This window comes from Pseudopodoces humilis, chromosome 30 (genome assembly GCF_049639895.1).
Source record: "Pseudopodoces humilis isolate 2021_Gansu_Grassland_sample_001 chromosome 30, ASM4963989v1, whole genome shotgun sequence".
Lineage (NCBI taxonomy): Eukaryota > Metazoa > Chordata > Aves > Passeriformes > Paridae > Pseudopodoces > Pseudopodoces humilis.
In genome coordinates, this window is record NC_142229.1 from 4,460,965 (window position 1) to 4,478,266 (window position 17,302).

At 57.0% G+C, this 17,302-nt stretch overlaps 1 protein-coding gene across 1 annotated transcript; it reads left to right on the forward strand.

The window, feature by feature from the left end:
- The first annotated feature begins 2,309 nt into the window (after nt 1-2,309).
- MTHFD2 (methylenetetrahydrofolate dehydrogenase (NADP+ dependent) 2, methenyltetrahydrofolate cyclohydrolase) lies at nt 2,310-12,501 on the forward strand. Its single transcript, XM_005532981.3, has 8 exons — nt 2,310-2,415; nt 3,618-3,802; nt 5,001-5,123; nt 6,125-6,277; nt 6,473-6,580; nt 7,156-7,248; nt 8,581-8,706; nt 9,648-12,501. The coding sequence occupies exons 1-8, from the start codon at nt 2,330-2,332 to the stop codon at nt 9,785-9,787; spliced, it is 1,014 nt and encodes a 337-aa protein (XP_005533038.1). The 5' UTR covers nt 2,310-2,329; the 3' UTR covers nt 9,788-12,501.
- Nucleotides 12,502-17,302: the final 4,801 nt, after the last annotated feature.

Sequence of the window (17,302 nt, forward strand, 5' to 3'; positions counted from 1 at the left end):
GTTTGCGGCGCTAGGGACTCGTTGGGAAAGCAAAGCTCGGTCACAACATTTGATGGGATTTTTTTTTTTGCCAGTTTTATTTTGTCCGTGCCTCGGGCAGCCCGGAGCCATGGCCAAAGCCCTCGGATTTTGGGGAGCGGCGGAGGTGCCCGTGAAAGGCGGCGGAGAGAGGCGGAGCATCGGTGTCCGAGGGGCAGCGCGCTGTCCCCGTTGTCCCCCGGAGGACGCTCCCCGGTGTCCGCCCTCCTGCGCCCGGGGGATGCTCTGTCCGTGTCCGTCCCTGTCTCCCCGGGGGATGCTCCGGCCGGAGTCCGCGGTCCTCTGCGCCCGATCCCGGCACCGTCGTCCTCATCCCACGGGGATTTCCCGCCCGTGTCCGTCCTCCCTAGCCCGCCGGGGGATGCTCTCCGGTGTCCATCCTCCTCACCCTGCCGGTATCCCAGCCTTCCTCGCCGGGGGGAATGCGCTCGCCTGTGTCCGCTCGTCTCGTCCGGGCGGCGCGGTGTCCCCGTCGTCCTCGCCCCGGGGGATGCTCCGGCCGATGCCCGTCCGCCCGGACAGGGATGCCCTGCCCGGTGTCCGCCCTCTCGCCCCGAGGAGGTCCTTGCCCCGGTGTCCGTCCTCCTTGCCCCGGGGATGCTCCGGCGGTGTCCGTCGCTGCCCCGGCCCTGCCCAGGTAACCCGGCCGCCTCTCCCCCTCCACATCCCGCCGCGATCCGGGACTGGACGCAGAGGAGCCGTCCCCCGCTCCCGCCTCCTTCCCAACCACCCTCCCCTGGGGAGTGCGGAAGCGGGGGCGGCCCCTCCTGGGCCCGGGGGATGCTCTGTCCGTGTCCGTCCTTCCCCCGGCCCGGCCCGGTGGCGGCGCTGAGGGGGCTGGGGCGCTCCCGGGGCTCCGGGTTCTGTCCTCGTCGGCCCCTGGGGATGCGGCGGCGGTGCTCCGGGCGGGCGGTGCCGAACTCCGGGCGGGCGGTGCCGAACTCCGGGCGGGCGGTGCCGAACTCCGGGCGGGCGGTGCCGGAGCTCGCGGGCGGTGCCGGGGCTCCGGGCGGGCTGTGCCGGTGGTCCGCGGGGGCGGGGCCGGGGCCCCGGGTGGGCGGGGCTGGGGCTCGGGGCGGGACCGGTGGTCCTCGGGGGCGGTGTCGGAACTGCCGGCGGGCGGTGCCGAAGCTCCGAGGCGGTGCCGAAGCTCCGAGGCGGTGTCGGAGCTCCGGGCGGGCGGTGTCGATGCTCGGGAGCGGTGCCGGAGCTCCGGGAGGGCGGGGCCGGAGCTCCGGGAGGACGGTGTCGATGCTCGGGAGCGGTGCCGGAGCTCCCAGAGGGCGGTGTCGATGCTCGGGAACGGTGCCGGATCTCCGGGAGGGCGGTGTCGATGCTCGGGGGCGGTGTCGGAGCTCCGGGCGGGCGGTGCCGGGGCTCCGGGAGGGCGGTGTCGATGCTCGGGGGCGGTGTCGGAGCTCCAGGCTGGCGGTGCCGGGGCTCGGGGGCGGTGCTGGGGCTCCCCCGCTCCCCTTGGGCTCCGCTTCGCTTCCCCCGCTGTCCCAGGACCGGTCGGAGCAGTAGCGCCCGCCGCCGCTCTTTATAGTCCGGCTGTGCCTCGCCCACTCGGCCACAGCCAATGGGAGCCGCGGGACAGCAATGACGGGCGGGACTAAGCTAATTTCGCATTGTGATGAAACAATGGAGGGCGGGGTCACAGCGAGACCGAGCGATCTGATTGGTCGAGAGTCTGAGGGGTCAATGAAGGGCGGGGCTCGGGGCGGGGCGGGAGAGGGGCCGCGGTAAATCCAGGATTTGGGAGCAGCTCTAGGTGCTCCCCGTTCCCCCCCGCAGCTCTCCTGGAGCCCCTTCAGGCCCTGCAAGGGGCTCTGAGCTCTCCCTGGATCCTTCCCCTTCTCCAGGGGAACATTCCCAGCTCTCCCAGCCCGGCTCCAGAGGGTCTCCAGTTCCTCTGGGCTCTCCCCAGCAGCTCCACATCCTCCAGGTGCGGTCTCACCTGAGCGGGGCTGAGGGCTTCAGAATCCCCCCGGAGCTGGGGGTCAGCCCAGAGCACCTTTGGTGTCCTGTCCAGCCCCTCAGCCCCCTGCACTCTGCCCATTGCGGCAGCTGTGGAAATGACTTCAGTTACCCAAAATATCCAACCTTATGGCGTTTATGTTTGGTTTTTTTTATCCCGTTTTGGGAAGGTAAAAACCTGAATAAACCATTTTTTGGCACTGAACCCCATTGGTTATCGCTGGAGGGCGGGCGGGGCTTACGGGGCTCCATAAAGGCGGGAGCCTCGCTCCCCTCAGCGCCGCTCCCGCCGCCTGTGAGGCCCAGCCTCGCCATGGCCGCCGCGCTCCGGCCCCTCCGCGCCCTCAGCCGAGCCGCGCTGGAGCCCCGCGCCCGCCGCCTGCAGCTCAGCGCCGCCCGGTACGGCCGGGGACACCGCGGGGGTGTGTGGGGATGCTTGGGAGGGAAGCGGGAGCAGCGCCCACCGCGCTCCGCACGGTCCCGGAGCGCTGAGGGCTGTGTGGGGAGAGGCCCGGCCCGGTTCGGGCGCCCCCCGGGCCGGGGTCGCGGCCCGTTGGGTCCCGGAGGTGGCGGTGAGGGCGGGCGGGCCCCCAGAGGCCGCGCTGGGCGCTGCAGGCTGATGAAATCCCGCGGCCGCCTTGCGTGGGAGTGCGGGGCTGCCCCGGGGGGACCGAGACACCCCATTATCCCTCAGGGTGAGAGGGACAGAGACCCCCTCATCCCCAGGGTGAGAGGGACAGAGACCCCATCACCCTCAGGGTGAGAGGGACAGAGACCCCCTCATCCCCAGGGTGAGAGGGACAGAGACCCCATCACCCTCAGGGTGAGAGGGACAGAGACCCCATCACCCTCAGGGTGAGAGGGACAGACCACATCACCCTCAGGGTGAGAGGGACAGAGACCCCATCACCCTCAGGGTGAGAGGGACAGAGACCACATCACCCTCAGGGTGAGAGGGACAGAGACCCCATCACCCTCAGGGTGAGAGGGACAGAGACCCCATCACCCTCAGGGTGAGAGGGACAGAGATCCCCTGAGTGAGAAGGAAGGAGAGCATCCCCTCCTTTGATTATTCCTTGGTATGAGCGGGACAGGGACCCCAGAACATTCCTTGGGGTGACAGGGACAGACACCCCCCGAGCATCCCACCCTGCTCCAAACTGTTCTGAGCTCACTCTTTGTCCCCCTTTGGGAGCTTCTGGTGCTTCTCACTCTCCCTGGGAGCCCAGGGCAGCCGGGTGTCAGGGGAAGGTCCCGGTGAGTTTTGGAGCAGTCCCCAGGGAAGGGGCACGGAGGCTGCTGGAGCTCAGGGAATGTTTGGACAGCGCTCCCAGGGCAGGATTTTGGGAGCCAGGACTTGGATCAGTGATCCTAGTGGGTCCCTTGCAGCTCTGGATATTCTGATTCTGCCTCATTCGTTCCCAGCTTTGATGCTGTAACCAAGCCTAAAACGTGCTGCTGGATGTGACAGAGCACAAAAGTGCCAAAAACCCTAACAAAACACAAGGGATGGAGCCTTTTCCCCTTGGCTTTCCTGCTCCAAACTGCCTGGGGCTGGCAGCTGGTGGCCCCGAGGCTCTGGTGACCCTTCCCCGCTGCAGGGAGGACGCCGTGGTGATCTCGGGGAGGAAGCTGGCGCGGCAGATCCGGCAGGAAGCGCGGCACGAGGTGCAGCAGTGGGTGGCTGCGGGGAACAGGAGGCCTCACCTGAGCGTGGTGCTGGTGGGGGAGAACCCGGCCAGCCACTCCTATGTCCTCAACAAAACCAAAGCAGCGGCTGATGTGGGTAAGTGAGAGCTTTCCTTCCCCAGAAAGCGCCCTTTGGTTGGGGCTCCTCGATGCTGGAAGCTTTTTGGGATGCAGCTGCCTGTTGGGTTTTTGCCTTCACCCAGAATTTGAGCTCTCGTGGCTGCCCGGTTGTAGCGGGGTGTGGTTAAATGTGATCCCTTGGGTCCTTCAGGGCAGCTCAAGCTCTGGCATTGGGGTTTTTCCAGCTTTCCCAGAGCCATAAAATGCACAGGAGGGGATTTTTGGCTTCCTTTGCCCCTATTCAGCCACCTCGCTGCCCTCTGACTCCTTCCCATCCTGCAGTCAAGGTGCTGCTCGGGGTCAGGAACAGCAGTGTCGTTTAACCTGGGTCCTGAACATCTGGAGCAGCTTTTGGAGCTGGGATTTTTAGGCAAACATCCCTTTTAGCTGTGTCCAGAGGCCTCTCAGGCCGTGAGGTTTTATTTTCATGGTAGCAGCCTTTGCTCTGGGAGGGTCCCAAACACCATTTCCCAGGCCACCAGCCCTTTATAATCGTCCTCAACAACAAATCCCAAGACTTGGGAAGGTCTCCCCAGCCCTGGTCCTGCACAGACACCCCAAATTCCCACCCTGGGACCCTGCACAGACACCCCAAGTTATCACTGGGGACCCTGCAGGGACACCCCAAGTTATCACTGGGGACCCTGCAGGGACACCCCAAATTATCACCCTGGGGCCCTGCAGGGACACCCCAAGTTATCACTGGGGACCCTGCAGGGACACCCCAAGTTATCACTGGGGACCCTGCAGGGACACCCCAAATTATCACTGGGGACCCTGCAGGGACACCCCAAATTATCACTGGGGACCCTGCAGGGACACCCCAAATTATCACTGGGGACCCTGCAGGGACACCCCAAGTTATCACTGGGGACCCTGCAGGGACACCCCAAATTCCCAGCCTGGGACCCTGCACAGACACCCCAAATTATCACTGGGGACCCTGCAGGGACACCCCAAGTTATCACCCTGGGGACCCTGCAGGGACACCCCATATTATCACCCTGGGGACCCTGCAGGGGACCCTGCAGGGACACCCCGAATTCCCAGCCTGAGCATCCTTGCGTGCACCTCCCAGATTTATCCAGGCAGCAAAACAGGGGCAGTTTGAATCCACAGAACTTGGAAAAATCTCTCTTTTGTGCCTCGCTGACCCATGGATTTGGTGATTGCAGGGATCAGCAGCGAGACCATCCTCAGGCCAGCCTCCATCAGCGAGGAGGAGCTGCTGGAGTTGATCAGCAAACTCAACAACGACTCAGCCGTGGACGGGCTGCTGGTGCAGCTTCCCCTGCCTGGTGAGCAGCTCAGCTCCCCCCTCCTGCATTCCCAGAAAGATTCCAAGGGTCGGGGCAGCACGGGGAAGGAATCCTGCCCTGATCCTCCCCCTCAGCAGCAGCTGCCCGCAGGGGTTCGGTTCTCTCGCGGAATCTATTCCTGTGTGGGGCTCCCAAGCTGGGAGCTCGGGCTGCGTGTGGCCTTGTGGCTGCCTGAAAATCCCCTCAGTGCTCCCAGTGCTCCCAGTGCCTGTGCTGGGAGCTGGCAGCCTGGAACTGGGAGTGCTGGGGAGCTTCAGGGGCAGAATTGTAGCTCAAGGGCAGAGCTCCAGGCTGGGGTTGCAATTCCAGCTCAGGGTTCAAGGTCAGAGCTCCAGCTTGGGGTCACAGTTCCAGCTCAGGGCTTGGGATCAGAGCTCAGGGCTTGGGATCAGAGCTCAGGGCTTGGGATCAGGGCTCAGGGCTTGGGATCAGAGCTCAGGGCTTGGGATCAGAGCTCAGGGCTTGGGATCAGAGCTCAGGGCTTGGGATCAGAGCTCAGGGCTTGGGATTGTAATTCCAGCTCAAGGTTGCAATTGTAGCTCAGGACCTGGAGCCAGAGCTCCAGTTTGGGGTCACAATTCCAGTTTGGGGTCACAATTCCAGTTTGGGGTCACAATTCCAGCTCCTGTTTGGGGTCAGAGCTCCCGTTTGGGGTCAGGGCTCCCGTTTGGGGTCAGGGCTCCCGTTTGGGGTCAGAGCTCCCGTTTGGGGTCAGAGCTCCCGTTTGGGGTCACAATTCCAGCTCCTGTTTGGGGTCAGAGCTCCCGTTTGGGGTCACAATTCCAGCTCCCGTTTGGGGTCACAATTCCAGCTCCCGTTTGGGGTCACAATTCCAGCTCCCGTTTGGGGTCACAATTCCAGCTCTCATTTGGGCTCAGAGCTCCATCCCAGGCCCCTGTGTCCCCGCTGCAGCTGGGGCTCAGGGCTGCAGAGCCCAGCTGGGCGCTGGGCTGTCCCTGAGAGCCCGCTGCCCTCCGCAGAGCACATCGACGAGCGCAGGCTCTGCAACGCCGTGAGCCCGCACAAGGACGTGGACGGCTTCCACGTGATCAACGTGGGCCGAATGTGCCTGGACCAGGACTCCATGCTGCCCGCCACGCCCTGGGGCGTCTGGGAGATCATCCAGAGGACAGGTGGGGGCTGCTGTGGCAATTCCTGGGAATTCCAGCTCCGGTGGAAGGATTCCCAGGGAACGGGAGCTGCCGCAGCAGCAAAAATGCCCGTTGGGATTTTGGGGTGTCCGCGCAGGGCCCAGGGTTGGATCAGTGATCCCTGCGGGTCCCTCCCGGCTCAGGACAGCCTGTGAGTGTGTGCTTTGTCCCCTGCAGGAATCCCGACGCTGGGCAGGAACGTGGTGGTGGCGGGCAGGTCCAAGAACGTGGGGATGCCGATCGCGATGCTGCTCCACACCGACGGCAGCCACGAGCGGCCCGGAGGTAGGAGCGGGGTGGCCTCGGGGAAGGACCCTCACCACTCTTCAGCCTCCTAAAGCACTCCCAGCAGTTCCCTGGTCAGAGATCTGGCCCAGGGTGGGATAATCCTCGAGCTGATCTTAGAATCACGCGATTGGCAGGGTTGGACAAGGTCTGCAAGGTCATGAAATGCAGCCGTGGTCACCAACCCACATCCACGTGTGAACACTTCCAGGAGTGCGGCCTCCCCCCCTTGCCCTGGGTGGCTTCTTCCAATACTTTACAACTTTCCCATGATGAATTTTTTCCTGATATCCAGCCTAAACCTCCCCTGGCACAGCTGGAGGCTGTTTTGTCTCATCCTGACCCTGCCCTGGCTGTCCCCTCCTGTCACCACGGAGTTGTGGAGAGCCAGAAGATCCCCTTGAGCCTCTTTTGGCAGCTCCCTGTCCTGTCCCACCCCAGATCCCTCCACGGGCTGATCCTGGGGCTCACCCTGAACTTCCTGAGGAGCACAGGGGGGGTCTGGGAGGTGAGGACGCAGAGGAGTGGCCGGCTTTGGGTGCCGTGTGTGAATTCCTGCCCCTTTGTCGCGGCAGGGGACGCCACGGTGACGATCTCGCACCGCTACACGCCCAAGGAGCAGCTGAAGCAGCACACGATCCGCGCCGACATCGTGGTGGCAGCTGCAGGTGAGGAGGCCTCAGCAGGCCTGGGGGTGTTCCTGCCGGGAATCCTGGCCATGGAATGTCCTGGGGGGCTCTCGGGGCTGAGCGTGGGGGGCTCTTGGAGCTGGGGTTGAGCCAAAAAGTTCCCAGTTTGGGGTTCTGCCTCTGGAATGGGAAACAAAACCTGGCAGGGAGCACCAGGATCGTGGATCCAGCCCCTGGTCCTGCAGGGACACCCCAAATTATCACCCTGGGGACCCTGCAGGGACACCCCAAATTATCACTGGGGACCCTGCAGGGACACCCCAAATTATCACTGGGGACCCTGCAGGGACACCCCAAATTCCCACCCTGGGACCCTGCAGGGACACCCCAAATTATCACTGGGGACCCTGCAGGGACACCCCAAATTATCACTGGGGACCCTGCAGGGACACCCCAAATTATCACTGGGGACCCTGCAGGGACACCCCAAATTATCACTGGGGACCCTGCAGGGGCACCCCAAATTATCACTGGGGACCCTGCAGGGGCACCCCAAATTCCCTCTGGGGGGGGGTTGAACCTTTCCCAAAACCCAGCCCAAACCCCCCTGTCCCAGCTGGAAATGGGGAATGGAGGGAAAGTTCTGGAAAGTTCTGGAAAGCTGAGGAGTGGTGGGGGAGCAGAGGGAGATCCAGTGACGGCGATAAAGCCGGGCTGGGGGTGGATCCCCCCCGATATCTGGCAGAAGCAGACACTCACCCCACCCTGGCAGGCTGGGATAGCCCCAGGAGGTTTCTGGTGGCCCTCCCTGGCACAGCCAGAGCCGTGCCCAGCTGGGCTGGGCTGGCTTTGGGCACTGCCCCAGCTCCTCCAGCCTGGGGAGGGCTGGAAAATGTGAAATAAGAAGCCACAGAGCTGAAATAAGGGAAAGATTTCCAGGGGTTGTGCTCCTGGCTCTCTGCCAGAACTCCCTGAGGATTCCTGTTCTGCGCTGAGAGATTATCAGGGAACACGAAATCACGGAATTTTGGGCTTAAAGATCATCCTGTTCCAGCCCTTGGACACTTCCAGGGATGGAACTCCTCTTCCCAGGGCCTCCCACCCTCCCAGGCAGAGATTCCTCCCAGAAATCCAACCTAAATTTCCCCTCTTCCAGTCGAGATATCCGAGCTGAACACCAGTTGTGCCGCTGTGGGGGGATTTGGTGTTTTTTTTCTTAAAAATAATCCCTTAAAATTCTTGAATCCGGTTATTTTGGGAGGCAGGGAGGCCCAGGAGGGTTGGAACATCCTGGGAAGGTGGGGTGAGTGGGATCAGGGGATGTCAAACACCTCTGAGGTTTGTGTTTTTTTGTGTATTTTTGTTTTTCAGGCATCCCCAACCTGATCACGGCCGACATGATCAAGGAAGGCGCCGCCGTGATCGACGTGGGCATCACCAGGGTGCAGGATCCCGTCACCGCCAAGCCCAGGCTGGTGGGGGACGTGGATTTTGAAGGTGAGGAGAGGCTCTGGAGCAGCTTTTTTGGGCGCTGAGGATGGGGGGGGACAAAGCCTGGCTGGTGTCACCAAGCTCGGGGTGAATCCGTGTCCTGGGATGTTCTGTGGGGATGGTCCAGAGGAGCCTCCTGGGCCTCTGCTCTGAGCCTTTTCCTCTGCCTCTGGCCTGGGGTTTGACATTTCTGGGCTGCAAATCAGCTTTGAGGCCTTGGTGCTTTTAATCCCGGTTTTTTGGTGCTTTTAGGCCCGGCTTTTTGGTGCTTTTAATCCCGGCTTTGTGGTGCTTTTAGCCCTTGGCGCTTTTGGGCCCAGCTTTTTGGTGCTTTTAGCACTTGGTGCTTTTAATCCTGGCTTTTTGGTGCTTTTAGGCCCGGCTTTTTGGTGCTTTTAGGCCTTGGTGCTTTTGGGCCTGGCTTTTTGATGCTTTTGGGCCTTGGTGCTTTTAATCCCGGCTTTTTGGTGCTTTTAGGCCCGGCTTTTTGATGCTTTTAGCCCTTGGTGCTTTTAATCCCGGCTTTTTGGTGCTTTTGGGCCTTGGTGCTTTTAATCCCAGTTTTTTGGTGCTTTTAATCCCAGTTTTTTGGTGCTTTTAATCCCAGTTTTTTGGTGCTTTTAGGCCCGGCTTTCTGCGGCTCCCAGGCCTGACTTTCTGAGGCTCCAATGCCTGGCTTTTTGACACTTTAAGGCTTTGATTTTTGTGCTTTTAGGCCTGTCTTTTTTGCTGTTTTGGACCCCTGTGCTTCCAGGCCTGGCTTGGCGCTTTTCCCCACCTTGCCTTTGCAGTTAAGCTCCTTTAACCAGACACATCGGGCCGTGCCCCCCTGGCCCACACAAAAAAAACCACCTGCAGCCCATCCTAAAGTGTTAATCCTGACAGAACCTGCGTGGCTTTAGGCTGGGAATCCTTGCCTGGCCTTTAAGCCGAGCTTTTCCCCTCAGGGGTGAGGAAGAAGGCGAGTTACATCACCCCGGTGCCCGGCGGTGTGGGGCCCATGACCGTGGCCATGCTGATGAAAAACACCATCATCGCCGCCAAGAAACTGCTGAAACCCAAAGAGCTCGAGGCTCTGCCTGCCTAGGCAGGCCTGGCACCTGGGCCTGGCTGGGCTCCCCTCAGGAGCTGGGCCCACCCTGGAACTGGGCCTAGCCAGGCCCCCCCTTGGATTTGGGCCCACCAAAAGCCGGGCCTAGCTGGGCTCCCCTTGGATTTGGGGCCTCTCCTTGGATCCGGGCCTAGCTGGGCCCCCCGAGAGCCGGGCCTAGCCAGGCCTCCCTTGGATCTGGGCCCACCACCGAGAGCTGGGCCTTGCTGGGCCCCCCTTGGATCTGGGCCTAGCCAGGCCTCCCTTGGATTTGGGGCCCCCGAGAGCCGGGCCTAGCTGGACTCCCCTTGGATTTGGGCCCCTCAGGATCTGGGCCTAGCTGGGCCCACCGAGAGCCGGGCCTAGCTGGGCCCCCCTTGGATCTGGGCCCCCCAAGATCTGGGCCTAACTTGGCTCCCCAAGAGCTGGGCCTAGCCAGGCCCCCCTTGGATCTGGGTCCCCCAAGATCTGGGCCTAACTTGGCTCCCCAAGAGCTGGGCCTAGCCAGGCCCCCCTTGGATTTGGGCCCCCCAAGAGCCGGGCCTAGCCAGGCCTCCCTTGGATTTGGGCCCCTCAGGATCCAGGCCTAGCTGGGCCCCCGTTGGATCTGGGGCCCCCACTTTGATCCGGGCCTAGCTGGGCCCCCCAAGAGCTGGGCCTAGCCAGGCCCCCCTTGGATCTGGGTCCCTCAGGATCCGGGCCTGGCCAGGGCCTCTCTGGCCCACGACATTCCAGACTGACTCCCGAACAGGCCGATAGAAAATGCAATATTTCTTATTTATTGTCTCGCACGTGGGGCTGCTCCCCGCTCGGAGCTCACAGGTATTTATTGGAATTTGGTGAGAGCTGGGATTATCCACATTTCTCCTGCTTTGTTTGAGCTGGGATTATCCCCATTTCTGCTTTGTTTGAGCTGGGATTATCCACATTTCTGCTTTGTTTGAGCTGGGATTATCCCCATTTCTGCTTTGTTTGAGCTGGGATTATCCCCATTTCTGCTTTGTTTGAGCTGGGATTATCCACACTCCTGCTTTGTTTGAGCTGGGATTATCCACATTTCTCCTGCTTTGTTTGAGCTGGGATTATCCACACTCCTGCTTTGTTTGAGCTGGGTTTATCCACATTTCTGTTTTGTGTTTGAGCTGGGATTATCCACACTCCTGCTTTGTTTGAGCTGGGATTATCCACACTCCTGCTTTGTTTGAGCTGGGATTATCCACATTTCTCCTGCTTTGTTTGAGCTGGGATTATCCACACTCCTGCTTTGTTTGGGCTGGGATTATCCCCATTTCTGCTTTGTTTGAGCTGGGATTATCCCCATTTCTCCTGCTTTGAGCTTGGATTATCCACACTCCTGCTTTGTGTTTGAGCTGGGATTATCCCCATTTCTCCTGCTTTGAGCTGGGATTATCCCCATTTCTGCTTTGTTTGAGCTGGAATTATCCACATTTCTCCTGTGTTTGATCTCAGTTATCCCCATTTCTCCTCCTTTCTGACCTGGGATTATCCCCATTTCTCCTGCTTTGAGCTGAGGTTATCCACATTTCTGTTTTGTGTTTGAGCTGGGATTATCCACATTTCTTCTGTTTGTGTTTGATCTCAATTATCCACACTCCTCCTTTCTGTTTGAGCTGGGATTATCCCCATTTCTCCTCCTTTCTGACCAGGGATTATCCCCATTTCTCCTGCTTTGAGCTGGGATTATCCCCATTTCTCCTGCTTTGAGCTGGGATTATCCCCATTTCTCCTGCTTTGAGCTGGGATTATCCCCATTTCTCCTTTCTGCCCTGGGATTATCCCCATTTCTCCTTTGTTTGAGCTGGGATTATCCCCATTTCTCCTTTGTTTGAGCTGGGATTATCCCCATTTCTCCTTTGTTTGAGCTGGGATTATCCCCATTTCTCCTTTCTGCCCTGGGATTATCCCCATTTCTCCTTTGTTTGAGCTGGGATTATCCCCATTTCTCCTTTCTGCCCTGGGATTATCCCCATTTCTCCTGCTTTGAGCTGGGATTATCCCCATTTCTGCTTTGTTTGAGCTGGGATTATCCCCATTTCTCCTTTGTTTGAGCTGGGATTATCCCCATTTTTCCTTTCTGCCCTGGGATTATCCCCATTTCTGCTTTGTTTGAGCTGGGATTATCCCCATTTCTCCTTTGTTTGAGCTGGGATTATCCCCATTTTTCCTTTCTGCCCTGGGATTATCCCCATTTCTCCTTTCTGCCCTGGGATTATCCCCATTTCTCCTTTGTTTGAGCTGGGATTATCCCCATTTCTCCTTTCTGCCCTGGGATTATCCCCATTTCTCCTGAGCTCCTGCAGGATCTTCTTGGGATCCCTGCAATTCCAGCAATCCCGTGGGATGCTCTCCTCCATGGTTTTGTTCTCCAAACCCCAGCATTCCCAATTTCCTGCTGCATTTTTAGTTTAAGCTCTCCTGTAGAGGAATTACTTGAAAAAAAAAAACCAACAACCTGAAAATTGAAGCCATATTTGTGTAACGTTTTTTAGAGTGCAGCTAGGCTGGGCTTTATTTCACTCTTTGGATGGTGAATTTTTTAAAATCCTTTTGTTTTTCTAACCAAAGAACCACCTTGGGGGTAGGGGGAGGTTTCCTGCACCGTGTTGTAAAGTGTGAGTGCTCGGTGAGTAGTGCAGGCTAAATAAAGTGTGAGAAAAAAAAAAATAAAGAATTCTTCTTGTGCCCTGTAATTTTTAATTTGTAATTATTTTCAATTTTTAATTTTCAATTTTTAATTTTCAATTTTTAATTTTCAATTTTTAATTTTTAATTTTTAATTTGCAATTATTTTTCATTTTCAATTTTTAATTTTCAATTTTTATTTTCAATTTTTAATTTCTATTTTTCAATTTTTAATTTTTAAATTTTAATTTTTAATTTTTAATTATTTTTAATTTTTAATTTTTAGTTTTCAATTTTTAATTTTCAGTTTTCAATTTTTCAATTTTTAATTTTTAATTTTCAATTTTTAATTTTCAATTTATATTTTCAATTTTTAATTTTTAATTTTTAATTTTTAATTTTAATTTTAAATTATTTTTAATTTTCAATTTTCAATTTTCGATTTTTAATTTTCAATTTTAATTTTTAATTTTCAATTTTCAATTTTCAATTTTTAATTTTTAATTTACAATTTTTAATTCTCAATTTTTAATTTTCAATTTTTAATTTTCAATTTTCAATGTTTAATTTTAATTTTTAATGATTTTTAATTTTTAATTTTCAATTTTTAATTTTCAATGTTTAATTTTAATTTTTAATGATTTTTAATTTTCAATTTTTAATTTTCAATTTTAAATTTTCAATTTTCAATTTTCAATTTTTAATTTTCAATTTTTAATTTTCAATTTTTAATTTTCAATTTTCAATGTTTAATTTTAATTTTTAAGTTTCAATTTTTAATTTTCTATTTTAATTTTTAATTTTCAGTGTTTAATTTTAATTTTTAATGATTTTCAATTTTTAATTTTCAATTTTAATTTTCAATTTTCAATTTTTAATTTTCAATTTTTAATTTTCAATTTTCAATGTTTAATTTTAATTTTTAATGATTTTTAATTTTTAATTTTTAATTATTTTTAATTTTTAGTTTTCAAATTTTCAATTATTTTCAAATTTTCAATTTTTAATTTTCAATTTTAATTTTTAATTTTTTTCCTGAACAATTCTTTCACTTCTGGGAAGGAGCCAGCATTGTTTTGTGAGTTGTTTCAGCAAAGCAAGGTCTGCCTCCCACCCAGAGAGACAAAACTCCTCCACTTGAGCCGAAAAGCGGGAAAAATCTCATCCGTTCCTACCTGGAAAAATCCTTCCCATCTTCCAGATTAAATCCACAGCAGAGGATGACGGAATTTGTTCGATTATCAGGAAAATCTTCGCTGCGGGATCATCCAGGTGGATCTTTGGGTTCTCCTCCTCCTGGAGCGGCTGCTCCCGCTGCGCTCGCTGCAGGAAGAGTTTCTCGTGATGATGACTCGATGATCTCAAAGGTTTTATTTCGATTTTTAGGGTTTTGAAAGGCTTGGAGGGAAATTTGGGACCCCCCAGAAACGCACGGAGAGCCGAGACTCGTGGAAACGAGCTTTTTAATTAGGTTGTAAATACAAAACGGTTCGAGTGGTGCCGAGCTGGGGAAAAAAAAAAACCCAAAAACCTCGCGGGGAACCTCCCAAAAAAAAAAACCAACCCTGGAGCGGCTCCCAGGGGCCTCGAGGCCGGGAAACGGAGGAAAGCAGAGGGATCCTGCTGGGTTCACACCTCAAAGCCTGCCTGGAGCACCACGGGGCGGCTACAAAAAGCTACAGAGGGGTTTGGGGAGCTCCCGGCGGGGTTTGGGAGCTCCTGGGAGGGTTTGGGAGCTCCTGGCGGGGTTTGGGAGCTCCTGGGAGGGTTTGGGAGGTCCCAGAAGGGTTTGGGAGCTCCCAGCGGGGTTTGGGAGCTCCTGGCGGGGTTTGGGAGCTCCTGGCGGGGTTTGGGAGCTCCCGGCGGGGTTTGGGAGCTCCCGGCGGGGTTTGGGAGCTCCTGGCAGGGTTTGGGAGCTCCTGGCGGGGTTTGGGAGCTCCTGGGAGGGTTTGGGAGCTCCTGGGAGGGTTTGGGAGCTCCTGGGAGGGTTTGGGAGCTCCCAGCGGGGTTTGGGAGCTCCTGGTGGGGTTTGGGAGCTCCTGGCGGGGTTTGGGAGGTCCCAGAAGGGTTTGGGAGCTTCTGGCGGGGTTTGGGAGCTCCTGGCGGGGTTTGGGAGCTCCCGGCGGGGTTTGGGAGCTCCCGGCGGGGTTTGGGAGCTCCTGGCGGGGTTTGGGAGCTCCCGGCGGGGTTTGGGAGCTCCTGGCGGGGTTTGGGAGGTCCCAGAAGGGTTTGGGAGCTCCTGGGAGGGTTTGGGAGCTCCTGGGAGGGTTTGGGAGCTCCTGGCGGGGTTTGGGAGCTCCCAGCGGGGTTTGGGAGCTCCCGGCGGGGTTTGGGAGCTCCCGGCGGGGTTTGGGAGCTCCCGGCGGGGTTTGGGAGCTCCTGGCGGGGTTTGGGAGCTCCTGGGAGGGTTTGGGAGCTTCTGGTGGGGTTTGGGAGCTCCTGGGAGGGTTTGGGAGCTCCTGGCGGGGTTTGGGAGCTCCCAGCGGGGTTTGGGAGCTCCTGGCGGGGTTTGGGTGCTCCCGGCGGCGCTTGGGAGCTCCCGGCGGGGTTTGGGAGCTCCTGGCGGGGTTTGGGAGCCCCTGGGAGGGTTTGGGAGCTTCTGGTGGGGTTTGGGAGCTCCTGGGAGGGTTTGGGAGCTCCTGGGAGGGTTTGGGAGCTCCCGTCGGGGTTTGGGAGCTCCTGGGAGGGTTTGGGAGCTCCCAGCGGGGTTTGGGAGCTCCTGGCGGGGTTTGGGAGCTTCTGGTGGGGTTTGGGAGCTCCCGGCGGGGTTTGGGAGCTCCTGGGGGGGTTTGGGAGCTCCCGGCGGGGTTTGGGAGCTCCTGGCGGGGTTTGGGAGCTCCTGGCGGGGTTTGGGAGCTCCTGGCGGGGTTTGGGAGCTCCTGGCGGGGTTTGGGAGCTCCTGGCGGGGTTTGGGAGGTCCCAGAAGGGTTTGGGAGCTCCTGGCGGGGTTTGGGAGCTCCCGGCGGGGTTTGGGAGCTCCCGGCGGGGTTTGGGAGCTCCTGGCGGGGTTTGGGAGGTCCCAGAAGGGTTTGGGAGGTCCCAGAAGGGTTTGGGAGCTCCCGGGAGGGTTTGGGAGCTCCTGGTGGGGTTTGGGAGCTCCTGGCGGGGTTTGGGAGCTCCTGGGAGGGTTTGGGAGGTCCCAGAAGGGTTTGGGAGCTCCTGGTGGGGTTTGGGAGCTCCTGGCGGGGTTTGGGAGCTCCTGGGAGGGTTTGGGAGCTCCTGGCGGGGTTTGGGGAGCTCCTGGCGGGGTTTGGGAGCTCCTGGCGGGGTTTGGGAGCTCCTGGGAGGGTTTGGGAGCTCCTGGCGGGGTTTGGGAGCTCCTGGGAGGGTTTGGGAGCTCCTGGGAGGGTTTGGGAGCTCCTGGCGGGGTTTGGGAGCTCCTGGCGGGGTTTGGGAGGTCCCAGAAGGGTTTGGGAGCTCCTGGCGGGGTTTGGGAGCTGCTGGAAATGGGAAACTTCAAGTTTTTGTTGGATTGGAATATTTACAGGGATCTGTCACATGCCGGGGTTTGGAGCGGTCTGCGGTGTAACTGGTGTCCCAGTGAGGGTTACTGGTGTCCCAGTATGTAACTGGTGTCCCAGTGAGTAACTGGTGTCCCAGTATGTAACTGGTGTCCCAGTATGTAACTGGTGTCCCAGTGTGTGTGTAACTGGTGTCCCAGTATGTAACTGGTGTCCCAGTATGTAACTGGTGTCCCAGTATGTAACTGGTGTCCCAGTGTGTGTGTAACTGGTGTCCCAGTATGCGACTGGTGTCCCAGTTTGCAGTGTAACTGGTGAGGGTCACTGGTGTCCCAGTTTGCAGTGGTCACTGGTGTCCCAGTGAGGGTCACTGGTGTCCCAGTGTGTGTCTAACTGGTGTCCCAGTATGTAACTGGTGTTCCATTGAGTGTAACTGGTGTCCCAGTTTGCAGTGGTGAGTCCCAGTGAGTGTCTAACTGGTGTCCCAGTTTGCAGTGTAACTGGTGTCCCAGTGAGTAACTGGTGTCCCAGTTTGTCCCAGTGAGTAACTGGTGTCCCAGTTTGTCCCAGTCAGTGGAACTGGTGTCCCAGTCTGTCCCAGTGAGTAACTGGTGTCCCAGTCTGTCCCAGTGAGTAACTGGTGTCCCAGTTTGTCCCAGTGAGTAACTGGTGTCCCAGTTTGTCCCAGTCAGTGGAACTGGTGTCCCAGTCTGTCCCAGTCAGTGGAACTGGTGTCCCAGTCTGTCCCAGTCAGTGGAACTGGTGTCCCAGTCTGTCCCAGTCAGTGGAACTGGTGTCCCAGAAGTGCTGCTGGTGCGAGTGTTGGGGTTCTGCTCACAGGAAGGGCCTGGGCGCTCGGGGAGGGAAAAGATTCAAGGATTCATCCAGGAAAAAATGAGGGAAAAAAATGGATTTGAGGGGAGCTTTGGAGCAGAGTTCCCAAACCACGGGAATTCCTTTAAATCCTCGGAAATGCTGGGGAGAAAAGCCTGGATCCCCACCTGCTCCTTCCCCCCCCTGGGGACCCCAAAACGCTGCTGGACACCGGGAGGAGCTGCTGCTGGAACTGGGAGCACTGGGAGCACTGGGGGCTGCTCTCCCCTCCTGCTCCCAGTGCTGGGAATGGCCGGGAGTGAGGGGCTGGAGTGGGAGCAGGGCAGAGCCAGGGAGAATCCCTGGATTCCTCCAGAGAGAATCCCTGGATTCCTGCAGGGAGAATCCCTGGATTCCTGCAGGGAGAATCCCTGGATTCCCCCAGAGAGAATCCCTGGATTCCTGCAGGGAGAATCCCTGGATTCCTGCAGGGAGAATCCCTGGATTCCCCCAGAGAGAATCCCTGGATTCCTGCAGAGAGAATCCCTGGATTCCTGCAGAGAGAATCCCTGGATTCCCGCAGGGAGAATCCCTG

Bases quoted from the DNA above. Each gene is read 5' to 3' on its own strand.
- MTHFD2 (XM_005532981.3), top strand. From the start codon at position 2,330: ATGGCCGCCGCGCTCCGGCCCCTCCGCGCCCTCAGCCGAGCCGCGCTG. The intron at 7,249-8,580 runs GTGAGGAGGCCT...TTTGTTTTTCAG, and splicing joins CATCGTGGTGGCAGCTGCAG to GCATCCCCAACCTGATCACG. The intron at 8,707-9,647 runs GTGAGGAGAGGC...TTTTCCCCTCAG, and splicing joins GGGGGACGTGGATTTTGAAG to GGGTGAGGAAGAAGGCGAGT.